Source organism: Ostrea edulis, chromosome 9 (genome assembly GCF_947568905.1).
Source record: "Ostrea edulis chromosome 9, xbOstEdul1.1, whole genome shotgun sequence".
Classification (NCBI taxonomy): domain Eukaryota; kingdom Metazoa; phylum Mollusca; class Bivalvia; order Ostreida; family Ostreidae; genus Ostrea; species Ostrea edulis.
In genome coordinates, this window is record NC_079172.1 from 27,159,865 (window position 1) to 27,183,760 (window position 23,896).

At 36.9% G+C, this 23,896-nt stretch overlaps 3 protein-coding genes across 10 annotated transcripts; 2 read left to right on the forward strand and 1 right to left on the reverse strand.

Moving 5' to 3' along the window:
* The first annotated feature begins 136 nt into the window (after nucleotides 1-136).
* On the forward strand, nucleotides 137-11,737 carry LOC125659410 (protein N-lysine methyltransferase METTL21D-like). 3 transcript variants are annotated; one of them, XM_056150012.1, is made up of 5 exons: nucleotides 137-378; nucleotides 4,397-4,574; nucleotides 8,674-8,793; nucleotides 9,341-9,404; nucleotides 11,338-11,737. In XM_056150012.1, the coding sequence occupies exons 1-5, from the start codon at nucleotides 140-142 to the stop codon at nucleotides 11,382-11,384; spliced, it is 648 nt and encodes a 215-aa protein (XP_056005987.1). In that variant the 5' UTR covers nucleotides 137-139; the 3' UTR covers nucleotides 11,385-11,737. The 3 variants fall into 3 exon arrangements, with proteins under 3 accessions (XP_056005987.1, XP_048747038.2, XP_048747037.2); XM_048891081.2 differs by having other exon boundaries at nucleotides 9,341-9,478; nucleotides 11,338-11,476; XM_048891080.2 differs by having other exon boundaries at nucleotides 9,341-11,737.
* On the reverse strand, nucleotides 11,663-13,138 carry LOC125659409 (uncharacterized). Its single transcript, XM_048891079.2, has 2 exons — nucleotides 12,901-13,138; nucleotides 11,663-12,334 (listed from the first exon to the last, which is right to left on the reverse strand). Exons 1-2 carry the CDS (start codon nucleotides 13,020-13,022, stop codon nucleotides 11,734-11,736), a joined length of 723 nt encoding a protein of 240 aa, XP_048747036.1. The 5' UTR covers nucleotides 13,023-13,138; the 3' UTR covers nucleotides 11,663-11,733.
* Nucleotides 13,139-14,050: 912 nt separating this feature from the next.
* LOC125657934 (NFX1-type zinc finger-containing protein 1-like) lies at nucleotides 14,051-22,331 on the forward strand. 6 transcript variants are annotated; one of them, XM_056150009.1, is made up of 4 exons: nucleotides 14,051-14,162; nucleotides 14,605-14,655; nucleotides 15,807-21,133; nucleotides 21,222-22,331. In XM_056150009.1, the coding sequence occupies exons 2-4, from the start codon at nucleotides 14,645-14,647 to the stop codon at nucleotides 21,413-21,415; spliced, it is 5,532 nt and encodes a 1,843-aa protein (XP_056005984.1). In that variant the 5' UTR covers nucleotides 14,051-14,162; nucleotides 14,605-14,644; the 3' UTR covers nucleotides 21,416-22,331. The 6 variants fall into 6 exon arrangements, with proteins under 6 accessions (XP_056005984.1, XP_056005982.1, XP_056005985.1 ...); XM_056150007.1 differs by having other exon boundaries at nucleotides 14,051-14,158; XM_056150008.1 differs by having other exon boundaries at nucleotides 14,101-14,299.
* Nucleotides 22,332-23,896: the final 1,565 nt, after the last annotated feature.

Here is a 23,896-nt window from a genome sequence, read left to right on the forward strand (position 1 = left end):
ATCTAAAATAAAAGTTTCATATCTACTCATTCTATTTTCAAAGCAATGGTGTAACAATCTTCATTAATAGAAACGGTGAAAAAAATCGCTCCAATAATTTCATTTTAACAAGCACGGGCTTGGAATCCATACTTATGTCATGGCAGCCCCCATCGAGAACACATTTGTTCGTGAGGTAGAAACAAACACTGGTCAGTTCCTGAAGATCCACCAGCTGGAGGTTGGTGATGTCGGTTGTGTGGTATGGGATGCAGCACTAGTTCTTTCAAAATACATTGAAACGCCTGACTTTAAGAACGGTGAACTACTCCAAGGAAAGAAAATCTTGGAGCTCGGAGCAGGCACTGGATGTGTAGGAATCATGGCAGCTCACGTAGGGTAATCGTTAGGTTAAGGCTAGCACATTTTTAAGACAGATAAAAGATACGAAAACAATAGGAAAATGTTAATTTGCATAGATACGTTAGTAAACAAATATTGATATGTTTACGGTGCACGCGGTTCCACCGTTCACCACCGTTGGGGAGAGTGCAGCCAGGGTACACATTTTAAATTTTTGTATAGATTTATCTATAGAAGGACATTCCGAAGTTATCTAAACGTGTAGGAACAGTTGGCAGAGCATCTGGACATCTTGCAATACGACTTCAGAAATTTGACCAGCCTATTCATTCAACGAGGGAAATATAATGCGACATGTGCGGGGGACAGTCAGAGCGGACTCCATATTGAAAAGTGGTGCCACTGCTTTAACTACCTCTCACAACTTCATTTCGCGAATCTATCTTCCAAGACGCAAGGATTCATTTATCGGAAGATTATTCTACAAATAGATCAGGATGAATACGATGCTATTGCCGTTTAAACGATGGAATTTTGTGTGCTTCACGTGCTAACGTCATGTGCAAAGAGGCGGCGACCTAATTCAAGTGATGCTTCATTTTTCGGAGTTAGTGTGCTGTTTAAAGGAGATAGCATCGTATTAATCATGATCTATTTGTAGAATAATCTTCCGATAAATGAATCCTTGCGTCTTAGAAGATAGATCCGTGATTTAAAGTTGTAAGAGGTAGGTAAAGCAGCAACACCAGCTGGTGTCGCTGAATTCCCACTTTTCAATATGGAGTCCGTTCTGACTCTCCCCCGCTCATGTCATAATATAATTTAAGTGCAGAGCTCCAGATAAGGTGCATATTAGCGTAAATACTCATTAAATTTTACCAAATACGCATTTAAGTTGAAAATCATGCGTACAATTATGCATTAGCGAATGTTAATATACTATACACTCATAAAGTAATGCGTATTTGCGATACATGTAGTATGATATAAATATGAATTATCTATTCATATAAATTGAGGTTAGCCCAGGGCTTGATCATATACATGATATTTAGCGCTATAAAATACATTTTGATGACAATCACAATTTTGAAAAAATTGGAAGAGTTAACTCAAAACACTGTTTTATAGGCCTACTTGTTATACTTTCTTTCTTATAGAGTTAGTTTGCTGTCGAAAGCACAGGAAAAAAAACCTTGTGTTATCAATCGTGGATGAATGATATACAGAATTGGATCATAAATTTATGATTCATCATCATGTGACTGAGTGTCTGACATATTCAAATTTGATGCATCAATGATAAATATCAAATTCCCAGTGACAATGAAAAGTTTTAACAAAAAGAACTACAAAGGATTTTCCCCATAAATAGTTGGAGCGGCTTTTTAGTATAAACTTTAACGGAAGAAGTATCGCTTATCTGGAGACATCTTCTGTGCAAAAGAGTAAGGATAATTAGTAAATTAACAAAATACTCTTTTGAATTTTTCTGAGAAGCAAAATACTCATTGATTTGAAAATCAGGGGATAAATACTCTTTGTGGTAAAAAATTATCTGAAGCTCTGTAAAAGAGGGGGTAAGAGTCAGAGGAATCTCGGATTAATGTAAACAGTGCATTGTGACATCATATTTCGCTTTGTTGTGAAAGCAATTATTAAAACAACAACAACACCCGTCAGATCTCGCTCATTCTTTTCTGTAACTAAAAGGATAACCGAGACATGGATTGGGTGTACCGTGTAAAGATTGCATCAAATTGTTGGATGTGGACATGTGGATGAGGTTACCGGTAATATACTTGAACCGAATCCCTGTATAATGTGTTATTTTTATGATTAATTTTCATAACAAAGTCAGTTTAGGTATCAGTAAATCTTATTCACTCTAATATATAAACATGTGGAAATTTATATATTGGTAGAATATCATATAGCTATGTCTTATATCTTATCCGTATTAACTTTGCTTTAACCCCAGCCCCACGAAGCTCATGTTTCATATCGTAATGTATGGCTGTGGTTTCAGTTACATTTATGTACACATAGCAACAGACATGGATGGTATTGCCATAAATACAAAATTTATTTGCTGTTACTGAAATAACTTGAGTTGTTTTGATTGCAATAAAATGTACGAAGTGTCAAACAATATTCACAAATGAAATTAAAAAAAAATAATTTGAAAATCAAAAACTTTGATTTTAATTTTAAATCAAATAAAATGATTACGAGTTTAATCATAGTTATTAAAGGTCTTGACAAAGTACGTAAAGGTCACATCCTGCAAACACTTTGTTGGAAGGGATCAAGATGGTGGCGCCCAGGATGGGATGAAGAAAATTTATGTGATAGTGCGTCAACTTTCATGGCTTATTTTGGTCAATTCTTTCTTATACACGTGTTACCATTAGAACTCACTGCGCTTGCTGTTAAATGATTTGATATGAGACTGTACTGCAATTCAGATGTACATGGTGACATAGTGTGACTAATATTTAGTGTACTGGCATTCTACAAGAACTAGTGAACAACAGATGTCCAGATAACACACCCACTTTTCACCTCTGTAACCCTAGTTTTGGTTCTTGGTATTGACTGGTTGAATGTGAGAGAGTAATGTGGTTGTTCATTGAGACATGTGGATTTTTGTTCTTGGTACTTCCAACCCCAATGAACTGCTCACCAATACATGTGCACAACAAAACAAAGGTCTCTGGTTGGCAAGCTTTTATGGGTTTAATATCCTAGTCCATGTGTCTATTTTGTTTCATTGGCCGGGTCACAGGTATGATATCTACAAGTGTCCATTACAACAATAGAGTTATAGTTAAAGTGAATGGGCAGTGAAATATTTTGCTGGATTTGAAATCAATCCTCCATGTTTTACTACAGTCAGAGCTAATCAAGCCAATATTTGCAGTCCATCTGCCAGTTCACCACTAGGTGTTTGATCATGGCTGACAAAACCTTTATCTTTAGTTGGAAGGAAAGAGAATAAACAATTAGATGAATTATGTTTATGGCTGGATGGGGACTCCAACTAAAATCCCTTGTGATTCAAATCAGGTGCTCTTATATATGTATATGCATTGCTAATCACAACCCATCTGCCAATCAGCTAATTCATCAATATTATGCAAAGTTTAATATAGGTAATGTATGCATTTACTTACTTACTTACTTATCCTCTTTGTGCCTATCAGCACATATAAGGCTTCAACCACCTGACGCCACAACTGCCTGTCTTGCTTTCTTTTCTATTTCCCCCCAGGTCTTCCCTATATCTTTCATCTCCTGTTCTACCATTCTTCGTCATGTCTCTTTTGGGCATCCTCTTTTTCTCTTTCCATCAGGTGTCCATCTCAGAGCAATCTTAGTGATATCTTCTCCTCCTTTTCGTAGAACATGCCGAATCCAACGCCACCTTCTTCTTTTAATCTGTTTGGTCTTAAGATACAGATCTTTATTCGATATCTTTTTGGGCCAGTAGATTTTACAGATTTTTCGGAGGCAGGTGTTATGGAATGAGGAGAGTTTTTTCATGTCAGTTTGTATTATTCTCCAGCATTCAGCCCCATGGAGTAATGTATGCATTTGGTGTATTATAAAACCCCAAATACTTGATTGTGTTATTTGAAGCCACACACATCTCTATATTTGTATTTGTTTTTTTTATCTCGTACAGAGGTGATGCCATACACATCTCTACAGTTGTATTTGTTTTTTATCTTGTACAGAGGTGATGCCACACACATCTCTACATTTGTATTTGTTTTTTATCTTGTACAGAGGTGAAGCCACACACTTCTCTACATTTGTATTTGTTTTTTTATCTCGTACAGAGGTGAAGCCACACACATCTCTACATTTGTATTTGTTTTTTATCTTGTACAGAGGTGATGCCACACACATCTCTACATTTGTATTTGTTTTTTATCTTGTACAGAGGTGAAGCCACACACATCTCTACATTTGTATTTGTTTTTTATCTTGTACAGAGGTGATGCCACACACATCTCTACATTTGTATTTGTTTTTTTATCTTGTACAGAGGTGATGCCATAATTACAGACTTACCAGATTTTGTGCCTTTAATTCAAATGAACATTGGAGAGAATAGAGCTTTGTTAAAAGGCTCTGCAAGGGCACAACCTTTGACCTGGGGTCAGGACACAGTTGCAGATTATTACCATTATATATTTTTAGCTGATTGTATTTATTATGATGAGGTAAGGATTATCTGACATTATGAAAGTGTACTTCTTCTGATATAAATTTATTCTGATTCTTTATTTCCGTGAGCCATACAATTATACAAACAAGAAAGATGGCATTTTGAAAACAACAATTAATGTTACAACAATGTACAATTTAAATTATTATTATACCCCCCGAACGGAGTTCAGTGGGGTATATAGGAATCACTCTGTCTGTCTGTTTGTCTGTGCAGATTTGTGTCCGGGCCATAACTTCTTTGTTCTTTGACTTAGGCATACCATATTTGGCACACAGGTGGATCACCATGAGACGATGTGTCGAGTACCTTCATGGCCTCTATATGACCTTGACCCTTGACCTCAAGGTCATAATTACAGGTTTTTTACAATGGATTCGTGTCCGGGCATATTTGGCACACAGGTGGATCACCATGAGACTATGTGTCATGTACATTCATGACATTTTTATGACCTTGACCTTTGATCTCAAGGTCAAAATTATAGGTATATGCCATGGATTTGTGTTCAGACTTTATGTTCCATTTTCTTCTACAAAGGCATACCATATTTTTATGCCCCCCTTTGAAAAAGAGGGGGCATATTGTTTTGCAACTGTCGGTTGGTCGGTCGGTCTGTAGACCATGTGGTGTCCGCTCAATATCTTTCGACCCCTTTGCTTGATAACAACCAAACTTGGTGCAGGGGTTGCCCCTGGAGAGTAGATGATCTTTATTGATTTTCAGGTCACATGGTCAAAGGTCAAGGTCAAACTGCTGGTCTTTACCCCATGTGGTAGACCATGTGTTGTCCACTCAATAACTTTTGACCCCTATGCATGATAACTACCAAACTTGGTACAAGGGTTGCTCTTGGAGAATAGATGATCCCTATTGACCTTCAGGTCACATTGTCAAAGGTCAAGGTCAAACCTCTGGTCTTAAGCCCATGAGTTGTCCGCTCAATATCTTTTGACCCCTTTGCTTGATAATAGCCAAAATTGATACAGAGGCTTTCCTTAGAGAGTAGATGATCCCTATGGATTTTCAGGTCACATGGTCAAAGGTCAAGATCAAACTGCTGGTCTTAACCCCATGTGGTAGACCATGAGTTGTCCGCTCAATATCTTGAGAACCATTCACTTGATTGTAATGATATTTCATATGTGTGTTGGTTATAAAAAGAAGAGGACCCCTATTGTTTTTCAGGTCAAAAGGTTAAAGGTCAAGGGTCAATCTACTCTGGACATAGGAATATACTGTCCGCTCAATATCTTGAGAACCCTTTGCTTGACAGACATTGAACTTGGTACACTGGTACATCTTCACAGAAAGATTACCCCTAATGATTTTGAGGTCACATGGTCAAAGGTCAAGGGTCAAACTGGACATAGGAATATACTGTCCGGTCAATATCTTGAGAACCCTTTGCTTGACAGACTTCAAACTTGGTACACTGGTACATCTTCAGGAAAAGATGACCTCTATTGAATTTGAGGTCACATGGTCAAAGGTCAAGGGTCAAACTGGACATAAAAATATACTGTCTGTTCAATATCTTGAGATCCCTTTGCTTGACAGACATCAAACTTGGTACACTGGTACATCATCAGGAGAAGATGACTACTAATGAATTTGAGGTCACATGGTCAAAGGTCAAGGGTCAAACTGGACATAGGAATATACTGTCCCTTCAATATCTTGAGAACCCTTTGCTTGACAGACATCAAACTTGGTACACTGGTACATCTTTAGGAGTTGATGACCCCTATTGATTTTTAGGTCACATGGTCAATCCACTCTTGACATAGGAAGATATTGTCTGCTCAATATTTTGATACTACTCTCAATTAAATGATGTGTGTGTGTATAACCCGTTTCAATTTTGCACCATGGGGGGCATATGTGTTTTACAAACATCTCGTTACACTCAGGAAAGAGGTAATTTATACCTATTAACAACACCCTTTGGGAGATTGGGGTAAGTGGGGGTATTCTTAGTGAGCATTGCTCACAGTACCTCTTGTTATAAACAAATAGTATGATAATCATACCATAGGAGAATTCGTAACTTAGTTGTATTAGTATACTATAGAAATTTTCCAAAATTAATCTGTTCTTTAGTAATTTCAACACTTAGGAGTTCAATCAGTTTGAAAACACTAGGTTTTGTATAATGAATTTTTTTAACATATTTTTATCTTTTTCTGATCAAAATTTGTCCGTTGTCTGTCGTCGGCGTAAACTTTTCACATTTTCATCTTCTTCTCAAGAACCTCTGGGTCAATTTCAACCAAACTTGGCAAAAATCATCCTTGGATGAAGGGCTTTCCAGTTTGTTCAAATGAAGATCCATGCCCTCTTCAAAGGGAAGATAATTACAAATATGCAAAAATAAGGTGGGGTCATTTAAAAATCTTAAGAACCACTGGGCCAGAGGAACTGAAATTTACACGAAAGCTTCCTGACATAGTGCAGATTCAAATTTATTCAAATCATGGCCCCCGGGGGTTGGATGGGGCCACAATAGGGGATCAAAGTTTTACATACAAATATATCAGGAAAATCTTTAAAGATCTTTTTCTCAAGAACCATTAGGCCAGAAGAGCTAACTTTTACAGGAAAGCTTCCTAGCATAGTGCAGATTCAAGTTTGTTCATATCATGGCCCCTGGGGGTAGGTTGGGGCCACAATAGGGGATCAAAGTTTTACATGGGAATAAATAGGGAAAATCTTTCAAAAACTTCTTCTCAAGAACCACTTTGCCAGGAAAATAGAAATTTACATGAAAGTTTCCTGACATTGTGGCAATGTGCAGATTCAAGACTATTCAAATCATGGCCTCCAGGGGTAGGATGGGGCCCCAATAGGGGATCAAAGTTTTACATACAAATATTTAGGGAAAGTCATTAAAAATCTTCTTCTGAAGAATCACTTGGCCAGAAAAGTTTACATTTACATGAAAGCCTCCTGACATAGTGCAGATTAAATGTTGTTCAAATCATGGTCCATGGGGATAGAGTGGGGCCACAATAGGGAATCAAAGTTTTACATACTAATATATAACGAAAATCTTTTTAAATCTTCTTCTCAAGAACCATTGGGCCAAAGAAGTATACATTTACATGAAAGCTTCCTGACATTGTGCAGATTCAAGTTTGTAAAAATCATGGTCTCCATGCTAGGTTGAGGCCACAATAGGGACCAAAGTTTTACATGCAAATATATATGGAAGATCTTTAGATATGGGCCAAAGTGCCTCATGTGAGCAATGTGGCCCATGGGCCTCTTGTTTTCTCAAGTCATCATATAGAGGGCATTTTAAATTAAAGTCGAACTCAACTTCTGCATCATTTAGCTCAAAAACAGTACAATACATGTACATAACCATCGTTCTCTGACTTTATTATAATGTCTTCCGACTTCAACATTCAATTTATGATTGAAGTCTTAAAGCGAGTAATAAAAGATTTGTGAACGGAGTCAATGGATTTAAAGTAATACTGTAAACAAAATTTATCAATCAAATGCCAGAAATGAAAGTAGATTGTGTCCTATAAAATCTCTGTAATATTCATTGTGGTCCAACTTTCCTTGTTTTCTTGGTACAAATCAACCTTATGAGAAAGAAAAGACAACTCTTCAGCTTCAAAGAACATGCCATTTTCTCTTAATACAAAACCATGCAGTTCACCCCAAGAAAATCAGTGACTTTTGAGTAGTTTGATTTCCTTTACACAATTATGTACGATTATGATAATGATTATGATAATTTGAATAGCACATGGGGTTTCCTCTGATCAAGAAGTGCTGTATGTCACTGGCTTGTAAGCTGTACATGGGTTTATGCCAGGTACTCTGTAGTACCCTCCTGTACTGGTGACCCTCCCCCCTCTTCTAGTGTAAAGAAACTATATACGTATGTAACTCAGGCTTCATTGCTTTGGATTCTCTTGTTACAAACAATTTTACAGTTAGGGTTAGGCTAGTGTTATCCCAAGTCTGAAGTTTATTACAGCCAAATGTTACCAATTGTTGACTGGAAGATCGATATTTCAAGTCTTTGACATTTAGCCTACTTTTTTTCACATTGATGATGTGAGTCTATATTTCAGTCCATCGACCCTCTTGTGAAGACCCTTGTGGACCACTGTGGTGAGGATACCAAGGTATTCTGCTGTTATGAAGAGAGAATCACAGGGAACAAACCACAACTGCAGAGGAAATTCTTTCAGGTTCGTTTAAGGGTGCAATCTTGGAAAATTAAATCAATACTTTTTAAGTCATATTCGTTTAATAAGCAAATGCTTGAATTTAAAGACACAGTCATAAAAAATAAAAAAAATTCATTTGTCATCAAATGGTTAATGTTACACTATTAGCTGTCATTTTGTCACCAAATATTGAATTCAATGACAATTGTTCTATGTTATATATTTCAGTAATAACACCAGTATTTAATTACTTCTTATACTTTTTAACCTCAAAACAAGCACATGAATATGTGATTTTGGTGATTAAATAATTATTGTCTTGCAAGACAATAATTCTTCCTTATGCAGTTCATTACATTAAAAGCGGTTATTGGTTATCTAATGTAATTTTATTAGGTTTCTCATATTTTTGTACAAAATAGAAGTTTTTATTAGTCATTGATATATATGTTGATGTTATATATTCCTATGCCATTGAGAGATTTTGAGAAAAAATGCTTGCCATCACTTTCACGGCTAATGCCCCTTTAAGAAAGCGCTATTGCTAGTTTTTTATTTCTTGTTTTAGCTCATCAGTGAACATTTTGACACAGAAGAAATTCCTCTTGAACATCAAGACAGCCATTTCAGGAGTGAAGATATTCATATTTTTAGATTTGTTCGAAAGAAGGCGTAGCACTGCTAAATTAATGATGTGACTCTGCTGGTTAGATGTATTATTCAATACTGAACATTCCATGCACATGACGTAATAGACAAGTTGTCATGATCATATTCCATGCACATGACGTAATAGACAAGTTGTCAGGATCATATTCCATGTACATGACGTAATAGACAAGTTGTCATGATCATATTCCATGTACATGATGTAATAGACAAGTTGTCAGGATCATATTCCATGCACATGACATAATAGACAAGTTGTCAGGATCATATTCCATGCACATGACGTAATAGACAAGTTGTCATGATCATATTCCATGTACATGACGTAATAGACAAGTTGTCATGATCACATTCCATGCACATGACGTAATAGACAAGTTGTCAGGATCATATTCCATGCACATGACGTAATAGACAAGTTGTCATGATCATATTCCATGTACATGACGTAATAGACAAGTTGTCATGATCATATTCCATGTACATGACGTAATAGACAAGTTGTCATGATCACATTCCATGCACATGACGTAATAGACAAGTTGTCAGGATCATATTCCATGCACATGACGTAATAGACAAGTTGTCATGATCACATTCCATGCACATGATGTAATAGACAAGTTGTCATGATCACATTCCATGCACATGACGTAATAGACAAGTTGTCATGATCATATTCAACTACCAAGTACAGCAAAAAATGCAATTTAAATTTTGTATTAAATGATTATTTATATCTATACGATTACGCTGATACAGTTAAGGCCAAAGTAATGCAATTTTATGTTTTGCGTCAGGTTATAACTAATAAAACCTATCAGCCAGCAAAACAGAATAAAAAATACAGAAATAGCACAGTCTATTCAAATACATGTATTTTGAGTATGACATGTTTCTAGCTGCAATAATGTAGCCCTATCCAATTTTTTTAATTCTGACGTTTTCGGGATAGGGCTACAATTCCATAGGATCTCCGTAATGGTGCAAAATAATTTTATGAATAACCGATAATAAACTCTGTGTATTAGTCCCAAATGTTATTTACACCAAAAGGAGTACCAACTTTGTGCTCGGGCATGTCTAATAAAGGTGTTTTTCATTAAATATAATGTACAGCATGCAAAAATTCTTCGTCTGCTCCGCCATGCTTGTTATCGCGAGATCTCGTAGGTGGATCTAATGAAAAATCAGCGCGAAAATGTAGTTACTCGAGCCACTTCGACAAAGAAAGGAAAATCATATTGTTGCAGAAAGAATTTACACTCTGCTGTTCGGTTTTTAACTTGATATTCGGTTTTTAACTTGATATTAAATTCAAACCTTTTCAATACCGACGAAATAGATTTCGCCTCCATACTTGTCCATTGATGTAAATACTACCTTATATGGCATATGCAAATGACTTGACAATCGGAAGTTTATACTTCAGTACATCAAACATGGCGCACAAATATGAATCGAGAAATTGGAATTTATCGAAATTGTTGAAAACGGTAGAATAGGGCCTCACAAATCTTAAGTTGCAGGTTGTAAATTTATATATTGACTAAGAAACATAGAATATCATTTTATTTACGTAAAGAAAGTCAGGAAATGTTTAGAATGAGCGCAAATGTTGCGGGAGTGAATCACTCCCGCATTTGCACTATTACGGAGATCCTAAGGAGTTGTATCCCTCTCCCTAAAAAAAAAAAAAAAAAAAAAAAAAAAAAAAAAATCAGAGAGGGCTACATTATTGCAGATAGACATGTTTCAAGTGACAATTCTATGTCAAGATGATAAATTACAGGTATTCATGTTGAAACTCAGTAACTTTACATTTTACATGTAACAAGGTATATACGACATGAAGTACAAATAGAATATGACATGCTTTTTTTTTTTTTTTTTTAGCTCTGGGTTTGAAAAGCAACACAGAAGCAACATTGGTCTCAATCTAATTAAAATCAGACTTCTTAGATCCGCGCCGTATACTCTGTGTAGCGATTGTTAGCGTATATTAGGATTTTATTTTGAATTAGATTGCATTACTCTGGCCTTTGTGATGCCTGGAGTGCTTGATCCACCTATACTTGTAATGATTACTTAATCTGGTGCCTAAATGCTAATTCTGTCTATAGTCTTCATACCACCCTGGTCAGAGCATCACATCTGCCGATGATATTTTATTTTAGATCAGATTACACAACACCTAACAAACCAGATAAAATACGTTTCATTTAATGTTTTGAAAAATAATTTTATTTAGATATCATCTGAAATGTAAATATTAAATAAATTATTTTACAACTAAGATCTTATTCTTTTCTTTCTTCTCGGAAAACAGCATAGACAACTCTTTTTCTTCTCTTTGATGATTCCTCTAGTGTCGTACAGATCGGTTGGAATTCTGGGTAATTTGTTAGCTATAGGAGCACACGGAGTTGTTTTTTTTCGTGTCGACATTTTATTTTTAAAAACTTTCGCAATAGACGTTACTTTATGTACCGAACTTTTTACTATCGCATCATCAGAGACAGTCTTGTCCTTTTTAAACATGGACATATTAAATTTAGGCGGGATTTCTTTCAGAAATTGATCAGGGACGGGGCTGTTTTTAGCCAAATGTTTCATCCATTTTGTCCAAATTTTGTTTCGGCTCCCGTTCCCACGTGTGATTGAAACCATGAAATATCGATGATGGTCGTTGTGTCCACGCACATCTAGCACAAGCTCGTTGTGCACGGGCTCCGGAATGACGTGCATATTGGGTACCACCCATTCTAGCTCCAAGTCCACGGTGTCTATGTCAATATCCGGAACCAGGACGCTCGCACGCGACTTGCGGAGATCATTGATGACGTCCATGGCGACAATGAAGAACTTGTCAGTGATTCCAATGATAACTGCTCTGTAAAAAAAAATCACATATTATATGGAAAGTTGTTTTAATGGTGACAAAATGATTTAAAAGTTTAATTACTGAAATACGCATTACAAAATTACTGGCCGGCCTATTGTGTATGCTTCTGTACACTAATATTTAGCTTGCATTCAGGGGGATTAATTCTTCTCAATAACTGCCGTGTATGATCGAAAGAAAACTGAATCTCGCGACCCAGTGGCTGGAATTAGATCACTACATGTAATAGGAAGGTGGGTTCGATCTAATTTATTGCAATTAATTTAAAATTCAAATGTTGTGCCCTAAGGAGAGATTTTTGTAGTCTTACTAGAACGGGTACTTCTACATCTGTTTAATTTGACCAGAAGTTTATCTGCGGCGACTTTCTAATACCCATGATAATATCTTCATGGAATCTGTCATGACATTTCAAATGAGTGTAACGTAATTATGATAAAAAAAAAATAATCTCCACATATGTTTAAATGACTAATTGAGGGTAAAATAGTGACCACGTTTCTTCAGCGATCGAATCATGATTTACAATCGGTTGACAATCTGGTTCAACTTACTTGATAGGATCGCCTTTGTGGGTTAACTCTACGAACTGCGATTCTAAGATGATATTTTGATTTTTGAATTCAGGATATTCATCTGTTCTAAGTAGCTTCTGAAGTCGGCCCGTGGTAGACATTGCAATGTATTTTCGTTATGGATCTAATAAAGAGCGACAGAACAATTACTAATACGTCATAATAGACGATAACATGATTATGACGTCTTCGTTCTATGACGTTATTCCTTTTTTTGGGGTGCAGAATGATTGTAATAATAACAGCCGGCTGCGCCCCACCCCCTTTAAATCCGCCACTGATAATGATAGTGGAAAAATGTGTCTGCACACAAGAAGTTTCGGAGAAACTAAATCCGCCGGCCACTTAATTCTAGCAATCAACATGATAATTATTATCACATACTGTTTGACGATTTGTTGGTGTTACCTATGCCCCACATGGAACTATAATCCTTATTTATAAATGATACATGTAATGTGCAATGACTCGATATACAAATTACTACTATATATGATGGGGTTAGCTGCAACAATGTAGCCTTCTCCGTCCCCCCCCCCCCCCCCCCCCCCCCCCCCCCCCAGATGGATAGGGCTACATTATTGCAGCTAATGCAATGGTGGGTATGTTAAGGCAGGTCATACCCCCATTTATGGGTACGCATGTCCAACACTGAGGGAAGGAGTACTAATCTTTTATTAAAACTATTTTGAGTACATGTTTTTACACGAGAACATTTTGTATCATAACAACGTGACAAACAAGCGCTTTCGTGTGACATTACATGAATCAATAGGAAATGAAAAAGTATATGTAACATACACTCCAGGGTTCAAACCTTGATCTAACTGGCGATAATAACGGTAAAGCACCCCAAATTTATCAAAAGTGCTGCTAGAATCCTACCGCTTTCAGTAAGAAACTATTGTTAAACAACTTCACTCTGAAATAGCAGACAATTAAGCCACGTACCATACTATTACATAAATAGTTTGATCCGTCCCTACGATACACAAATACAATATTATTTATTGTGCCAGTTTTCGATATGCAATACATGTATTTATTAAAATATGTATAGCGTAATACGACAGAATTATTTTAAAATTCTTTATAAAAAATACCAGCGAAATCAATTTGCGCTGATGTCATTCAGGGAATCGAGAAAACGAAAGTATGTGTATATAAATAGCCCAAGAGGAATTTTTAGGGAAGGAGTCAGTTCATTCGATAGAGGCCATTCTTCTCGTATGGTCGGGTATGTACGTATGTTTCATTTACAATGATTTTGTAATGATCAGTATTTTGTTCCACTGACCTTATTTTATTTGTAAACAATACAAAGTAACGGAGTATGTGTAGAGAAGGATGCATTCACTGTTCAAAGTGTCCATTACATGTAGGTATATAATCAGCTGTACATGCACTCACTATAAAGGAATGCTGAGAAAACTAGTATATTGAATATAGCTTTGTCGTGAAATTTTAATTCATTTTTATAATTTCAATTTTACTAAAAAAAAAAACAACAAAAAACTTATAGTAACGACGACACGTAAAGACAAGTGAGAAAATGAAAACGAAAGTTCAAAATTCAAAGTATTATACATCTAAGTATAGAGCAGCGATAACTTTCGTTTCTAAGTTCTGAGATCTGATGGTTTATCTATATTCTTCTGCATGATATTAGTCACTATTTTTCAGATATGGAGTTTCCACTTTTCTTTTCTAATTAGGACTAATTATGGAAGGGCGGTATGTATAAAATTTCGTGTAATTTTTTTCTTGGATATTAATTGGCATATGTCGGTAGTTGTATCGATATATACATTGCTATCTCAAGATTTCGATATCAAAGAATTTTTACATGTTTCCACACTACGCTTCTGTAAATCCCCTTTTTGTAATAAAAATTCACAGCCCAACTAAAGTATGTCTATTTCCATTGCCTTCTTACATGTAGCCGCTAATTTTCATGATTTTTTTTGTGTGTGTGTTTTTTTGTTTTTTTTTATGAATGTGATATCTGTTATATTAACGGATGAATCTGTAGCTCTCTTTGTCTATTCCCTTTTTTCACCCAGTTTAGCAGATTATGAGTTATGTAATGGTTATATTTTAAGCACTAGTATTTCTATCATCTTGAATTTGAAATAGAATGTTCTTGTTGAAGAATTACGAACCAAATTTATTTCATCTACATTTTAAGTCATTAAAGATACCATTTTAACTTAGATCAATAAATTTACACCCTGACAGTGATTGATTTATTGGACAAATCTCCGTCTGTGAGGCGTTACAACCTATATGTACATACATCATGATCATTTAATAAGGCTTCATAAAACGGTTATACGCCGACATGAAGCGATGCATTTCGTACGCTGATGTATTTTCAAAAAATTAGCTTATATTCATATTCTACTTTCATTACTATCAGAATACCTAGTCGTTAAAATAATCATACTATATTTATCTGCATGTATTCACACGCGCATTGTTCACAATTAAACGCGTTCATAGGAAAAAGGCTAGCAGTACAATTTGTAGAGATATCAAAGATAACAATGGAAATGTAAATACATGCATATTAAAGTATAATGCTAAATAATTTAGTTCATGATGAGACATTAAGAATACGTGTGATTATATAGATTGGACTCGGATTTGTAGGTCTATAATACCTATACCACAATCATGTCTGGTTTTGACCAAGACTCGAATTCATGAACTACCGCACACAAACGAGGATTCACCATATTTAAAGTCACATTAACAAGAACTGATAGATATAAAAAGGTTAAAAAAATATTCACAGAACTATTTTATATACACATGCTTATAAAAGAGAAACCAACTGTAAAACCATTTCCTGCATTGTATTTTTGCTTTGTGATTTTAAACAGACGAGGAGGTGGAGCTAGAGCGGGACGGCCAGGGGGCGGAGGCGGTGCACGTAAAATTGAGGGGCGACCAGAGGGGTCATGGAAGTTAAGATGTGGTTACCGTCGACTACAAGAACTGAAGATGAAGTCTCCCAACGAAGTTTTGATGACACTCAGTGCACCAGGAACTCGTTTGAAAGAGGCTCTTGCAGATGATGGTCACGATACCAACATGATAGCACTGATGCTTAGGTGCATTGCTAAAGCTTTGGAATGTGAGTCTCAGCGCCAAGGAACTATAGCACTAATATCCACAATCGAGGGTTCACATTTTTTGAAGTATAAGCTGATGGAGTTCATGTTTGGCCTAACTGCAGATGAATTTGAACTGCTGGAGCACCAGGATGCGATTAAAGATGTCATAACCTTGTTTATTGCGTTTGCTCAAAATATGCCACACAGTATTTCAACCATCCTCGGAGTATTTACTACCATTGAAGCTGTGGTTTCAAAGTTAAAAATCACGGGACAGTTAAGTAGCAGTCTAGAAGAAGCATTTGAAATGTGTAAAGAACACAAAACGGAGGTTATGAAACCAAAACCTAAAAAGCAAAACAGAGAGAAAAGATTAGAGAATGAAGATGAACAAGAACCAGAGAACAGTTTTAGAGAGATGAATGTGTGCCCGCAGACTGTCGACGTGACAGCAGGTATGGAACACAATCCGTTTTTGCGACGTAATAAAGCCAGAGGAGGATACAGAGACCTTGAGCACTACTTAGATATTCAGTTCCGTCTTCTGAGAGAAGATTTTATTTGTCCCTTGCGTGAAGGTATTCAGCAATACATCGAGGCACTGCACAATACAGGACAAGTCAGACGTTTACAGGATCTTAGGATATACAAGGACGTACAAATTCTATCCCCTATCTGTGATCGCTCTGGCCTGTCATACAGGGTCTGCTTTGATGTAGAAAAACTCAAACGTGTGCGTTGGGAATCCAGCAAACGTCTCATATTTGGTTCTCTCGTTTGCTTATCCAGAGACGGATTTCGTACAATGCTATTTGCCAGTGTATCTAACCGAGACATAAAACTGATAGGGAAGGGAATTATTGATTTGAAATTCGAAAACACTCATGAGGAAATGGCAGCACTTCCTAGAGATGCCAGATTTGTCATGGCGGAGACCACGGCTTACTTTGAAGCCTATAAACATGTCCTACGTGGTCTGCAGAACATGAATCAAATCCCGTTTGAAAAATACATTTTGAGATGTGAAACAGACGAAGTGAAACCACCATTGTATTTGCAAGGAAGAAGGAATACAACTTATGACCTTCGTCCTCTAGTTGATAACGATATTGTTCTACAAGGGGAGAAAAAGTTAAGAAATCTAGGAGTTCCTGTCTTGCGGGAAACCACCTACAATTTTAGTCCCTTGTCTGCCAGGTGTAGGAGTGTGAAGATCATGGATTTTGATGAATGGCCACCAGCAGATCATCTTTCGCTGGACGACTCGCAGTATAAAGCAGTGCAGAAGGCTTTAACAAATGAATTTGTTATCACCCAAGGACCTCCTGGCACTGGGAAGACATACATTGGTCTTAAAATTGTAAAAGCTTTGCTGCACAATTACAACATATGGAACACCAATGTGGAAGGTATTGTTGACCATAGACCAATGCTAATTGTTTGCTATACCAATCATGCTCTGGACCAGTTTCTAGAGGGAATATTAAGTTTCTATCAAGGTGACATTTTGCGAGTAGGAGGACGGAGCACAAGTGAACAGCTGAAGAAGTATAACATCAATACTTGCCGAATGAATATGAGGAAAGCAAGGGCAATCCACGGTGACATCACCAGAGAAGCTCGCAGAATTGGCTGGGAGTTAAATCAAATCAGGGAAGGTATCAACAATATTGCAATGAAAATAGAAATTGCTGAAAGAGAGGTCATACACGAGGATTATATACAAACGTTTATGGGGCCATTTTACAATGACCTTGTACAAGGACTTGAGCAATATGTTCGTCTTCATGATCAAACTATTTCTCTCAAACGAATAAAGAATTCGTCAGCTATTGTGGAATGGCTCGGCTATGGAACACTTTTACAGATAGAACATGGGAATTTTGAAGTTCCACAAGAACAAATGAGACAAGAAGTGGATGAAGACGGAGATCTTGTCGATGAACTGCAAGAACAAGAGGAACATGTTGATGTATTTGACGATGTGGACCAAATGGTGGAAATGAGACAACTGGACAATGAAGATGATAATGAAATTGATTTAGATGATTTAGAATATTTTTCTGATCTTGGAATTCCAGATATAGAAAGGAAATTGGCGAACATCCATATTAGGACAAAAGCAACGGCACTTAATGTTTCAGAAATGGAAGTAAATGGAGACAACGAGGGATGGCAAATGGATAGACAACAAAAGAAAAGAATGAAAAGCAAATTGCGAAAAGAACTTAGATCTACAAATCGCATGTCAGAACGAGAGTTTCAGAACCTTAAGAGAATGGGTCATGATGTTTGGAGTTTGACTCAAAAGGAAAAATGGCGTCTTTATCGATATTGGACACACAAGTTCTGTTGCACTTACAGAGAACAGATCAGAGGAAAAGAAGCAGAGTATGAAAGAAATGCAACCCGTCTAAAAGAAATCCAGTTGCAGGAAGATCAGCAGATTATGCGCTTGGCAACAGTGGTTGGGATGACAACTACAGGGGCAGCACGATACCAGTCAGTTCTCCAAGAAATTGGTCCAAGAGTCATAGTCGTGGAGGAAGCAGCAGAGGTACTAGAGGCACACATCATAACAACACTGAGTCAAGGTTGCCAACATCTGATTCTCATTGGTGATCATAAGCAGCTCAAACCAAATCCAACAGTTTACAAACTCGCAAAAGATTACAACTTAGATGTGTCTTTATTCGAAAGAATGGTGAAGAATGGAATGCAGTGCGATTGCTTAAATCTTCAACATAGGATGCGACCAACAATTTCAAACATGATGAAAATTATTTACCCGGAGCTTAAAGACCACGAGGTTGTTAAACGTTACCCGGACGTCAAAGGAATTTCTGAGAACATGTATTTTATACATCATGATTATCCCGAAAGTAACGACGAGGAACAGAAAAGTCACTCCAACATGTACGAAGCCGAGTACATCGTAGCCCTTTGTCGATACCTTAAACTACAGGGGTACGAACCGGAGCAAATCACGATTTTGACTTTATACTCTGGTCAGCTTTTCCAACTGAGAAAATTGATGCCAAAAAAGGAATTTTACGGCATACGAATCACAGTGGTAGACAATTTCCAAGGAGAGGAAAATGATATCATCCTGTTGTCTCTAGTACGCAGTAATGACGAAGGCAAGATAGGATTTTTGAAAATAGAGAATAGGGTGTGTGTTGCTCTTTCGCGCGCAAAAATGGGATTTTATGTGATTGGAAATTTAAACCTCATGGCTGGAAACAGTGATCTCTGGAGGAAAGTTATCAATCATGTCAAACATGAAAAATTATTTGGAGAAGGTTTGCATTTATACTGTCAAAATCACCCTGATGACAAAGGGATTCATGCAACTGAGCCAGAGGATTTCAAAAAGGCTCCTGAAGGCGGATGTATGAAGCCCTGCGAACACAGGCTTCCTTGTGGACACACTTGTTCACTTGTCTGCCACGTAATCAATGCTGATCATAAAGAATACCAATGTAGGAAACCTTGTCAAAAGAGAATTTGCAACGTTGATGACCATAGATGCAGAAGAATGTGTTACCAAGACTGTGGTGAATGTTCAATACCTGTCAGCAAAACTCTGCCTTGTGGTCATATACAGAATGTTCCGTGCTCAACAAAACCATATCAATTCAAGTGCATGGCACAATGTGAAACACGACTTCCTTGTGGTCATATGTGCCAGAGTTTGTGCGGTGAACGGCACACTGAAGTTTGTCAACACCCAGTGAAAAAGACGTTTAGATGTGGCCATGATGTGCATGTACTTTGTTTTGAACAGGAATCGGCTGTTTGCCCAGAACCATGTAGTCAAATGTTATCTTGCGACCATAAGTGTAGAGGAACGTGTGGTAAATGTCTTAACGGTAGACTTCATGTTGGATGCAGGAGTAAATGTAAACGAACACTCGTTTGTGGCCATATTTGCCCCGATAAATGTTCAAAGTGTCCGCCTTGTTTGACGATGTGCCACAACCGTTGTGTACACAGTAGATGTACCCAGTCATGTGGAGAAATGTGTATACCATGTGTAGAGAAGTGTGCATGGAATTGTAAACATTTTCAGTGCACTAAAAGGTGTTATGAGCCATGTGACCGTCCTCGGTGCAATAAACCCTGCCGGATACAGCTAGCATGTGGACATCGATGTATTGGTCTCTGTGGAGAGCCTTGTCCAAAGAAATGTCGCATTTGTAATAAAGACGAAGTTACAGAAATATTTTTTGGTTCAGAAGATGAAATAAATGCAAAATTTGTCGAGCTGGAGGATTGCGGTCACATTTTTGAAGTAGAGGGGTTAGACTATTACATTGAGAATTTCGGGAAAGGAGGGGGAAATGAAGATGCTTCCATAAAACTTATTGAGTGTCCTAGATGTAAGACTCTGATTCGCCGGAATATGCGATACGGAAATGAAGTGAAAAAAGCAGTGTTGGATATTGAAGCAGTAAAACGAAAAATAATTGGGGATAGGTTACGCATACGGAAAATGCAACGTGACATTCCACATCAAATCAGAGAAATTGCGAAAGAATCAGGTGGCAGAGAAATGAGAAGGATTTATGACCAGCTCTTTGAAACAACAGTTGATGAGAACACATTGGCGGCAGTGAAGAATCAAATTGGATTCTTGAAAGCGATCAACAACATCGAACACGACTGGAAGAAACACATACGTAACAGTGATCTAAAACAGATGTATGAAAAATATTGTCTCAAAGACCTGGAATTTTTCAGAGAATGGACCCTTGTGACGAGGAGGTATTTCACAGAACAAGAACTGGTGGACGCTGAGGACGAATTAGTTCGTCTGAAATCATTTCGGCTGTTCATTGAATATATTGAGAGAATGATTAATATTCGAAAACCGGCAACTGGTGACCTCAAGAAAAAATTGAGTATGGTGGAATCTCTTTTGAAAGGAGGTAAAAAGTTAAGTCTCGAGGAGAAAACGTTGTTGAAAACGGTGTTGGAACAACTGAAAGAGAAGTATCCTGCTAGTGGACTCGGGGTGTCAGACGAGGAGAGACTTGAAATTGTTAGAGCGATGGGTGAACAGAAGGGCCACTGGTTTAAATGTCCTAACGGTAAGTGCTTATCATTATTTTGTATATTCCATATTTTAAGAGATATTGACTTAAAGGAGTCAAATTCATATTTATTTTTCACCTGCAGGCCATCCCTATGTGATAGGAGATTGTGGAGGGGCCACCATGGAGAGCAAATGCCCAGAGTGCGACGCTAGGATTGGTGGAGGCAGTCATCAACTCCGCAGTGATAATCAGTTTGCAGGGGAGATGGATGATGCTCAGCATCCCGCATGGTCTGAGGCTGCAAACCTGATGAATTACCGGGGAGTGTTTCTTTGAACTATTTAATGTGTACAGAGGGTATGCATACATTATAAACTAATTATATTTAGATGAGCGTGATAGTTATGAAAACGTGATGGGTTTTTTGTATATCGGTTGTTGGTATACATTAAACTAACCACATGAGGAAGAAGACTAGATATTCAATTATTATTTATTCCCACTTCGACATGACCGAAAGAAGTGAATGAAAGACAGTTTGATTTTTGATTGAGCAAGCTTTATAAATTTATGCTTTCTTACTATTCAAGTAGTCACATGTCTGCTGGTGATCATGAATGTTGTGATAAACTTTTGTAAGATCTAGATAACTCGTAAGATATGCGCAGTGTATGGGCAGTTTGTTGACAGCTGAAATGTTACGTAGATCAGTAACTATACTTGTATAGTGTGAAGTATTTGCAACAAACCTTTGTATAATTGCATTTAAGAAAATTGCTTTGTTTTTATACTCTAATAATTTAAATTGAAGCGTATATTTGATGTGAAGAAAATGAGAAAGATTATTCAATTGTATATGTGTACTGGACACTATGATTTTGATGTGATGTCCAAGAATTGTGATGCCGTTTTAACATTCTTTTTTCTATTTTTTTTTTTTTTTTGGTTATAGGTTTGTTATAGATTTATTATAGGCCTACATGTATCTTGTTTAGCAGAATTTGAACGACAAAGCTGATATCTTACTAGGAATTACGAAATACCAGAAAGATTTTCAAGTGCTTGTTAGATAGAAAGTTATCATATTAAGTGTTATATTAGATTCAAATCTAAAATAGAATTAGCATATAATTGCAGCTAAAATAACATGTTATAAGTACGCTCACATTGTAACGTGAACTTGATTTTTAATAATGGAATGATCCCACCAACACAATAAATGTACATCTTTGAAATAAACTTTTATCACATTTTTAGTTTTTGTCTACATTAATGCTGAAACAAAACGTTTATCCCAAATTCAAATATGTATATATGCAGCTAGCAGCTAGATTTTCTGAAGACACTTGCATTTAATGACCGGAATTCTATAAAGAAGTTCCATTAACATGATTGTATTAAATGATTAAATTGAATTGCACATTTTCTTATACCTTTACGGATTTTCCCTATATAAATGTAATGTGATGAAATTGTCTATTTTCCTGAAAATGCAATATTCTCCCCTTCTGAGGACTACTCCCTGCATAATCTGTTCCACTGGGTGTGTCTACTCCCTCACTAATAGTCATCCCTACCGGCGTATAAAGCCAATGGGAACTATGTTTCTTTTCAGTCTGTCGCATTGGTTTTCCAGACTCCGTTATGCTTGCGCCGATTCATGGCAGTGTTCCAGAGTATCAAACTACACACCATGTTCGAATTTCGTAACGTTTGATGGATAAGTGTGAAAGACGTTTATATTGTTACGTTTTTATAGTTTTGATGGACAGTTGTAGGAAGTAGGAAATCTGAATAGAGGCAGTCGACGGAACTCGGTCGCTGGTTGTGTAAATTATCACTTCATTAAATCAACATTTCCAGTTCATTAATTGCAGAAGGAACATATCAATCAAAATATATATCAAATCTGTTAATCATGCGAGTATTTATTTTCTCTACTAGGCGGTACTCAATTTACCGTATTCCCGCAATCCGACTCAAATCGCGGGTATTCAAAATCGGCCTTCGAACAGTTAATAGTAAGTACAGGGTTCAGAAATCCTTTATAAGTACTATCATTCTAACAACAGTTTGATAATTCGCTTTACTGGGTGTGTGAGATTTTCTTACTATGATTACCGCAATCATTCATTGATTGGCTATTTGATTTCAATGAAAGGAATATTATTTTGCATATCAAACACAGTACAGAGATCTTTGGTCTGTACTGCTTTTCAAGTTGAGATATAAAATGTCAAAGTCCCAAGAATGCAACTTTGAAAATTCCCAGTGTTTCTGAATCTAAAGGATTTTTAGCTCTTCTGAGCCGAAGGCTCAAAGAGCTAATCGTATGGCCATATGTCTGGCGTGCGGTGTGCGTCAACTTTTTGGGAAAAGGGCTATATCTCAAGAACCCCTTGGCCAATTGTTGTCAAATTTGTCACAGGGTATCCTTGGCTCAAGGGCTTTCATTTGTACTAAAATTAGGGTTGTGACCCTTTAACAAGGGGAGATAATTAGGAAAATGCAAACAAAAGTAGTGGTTGCTAAAAAATCTTCTCAAGAACCACTGGGCAAATTATCACCAAACTTATGCATAAGGATGAGGATAAGTTGTAGATAAAAAGTTGTTCAAGGCATCATCCTGGGGCAAAGGGTTCGGTCTCAAGGTCACTTCAAAGTTGACCTTAAATTTTGTTTTGTTAAAACTTTGATATTTTGCTTAGTATAAGGACTAGGATCATCAAATTTTGTCAGTTGATGCATCTTAGGACCTAATATCATGTTGTCTCAAAAGTAGGTCATGGTGACCTTCTTTTTGAATTTTGCAGGTAA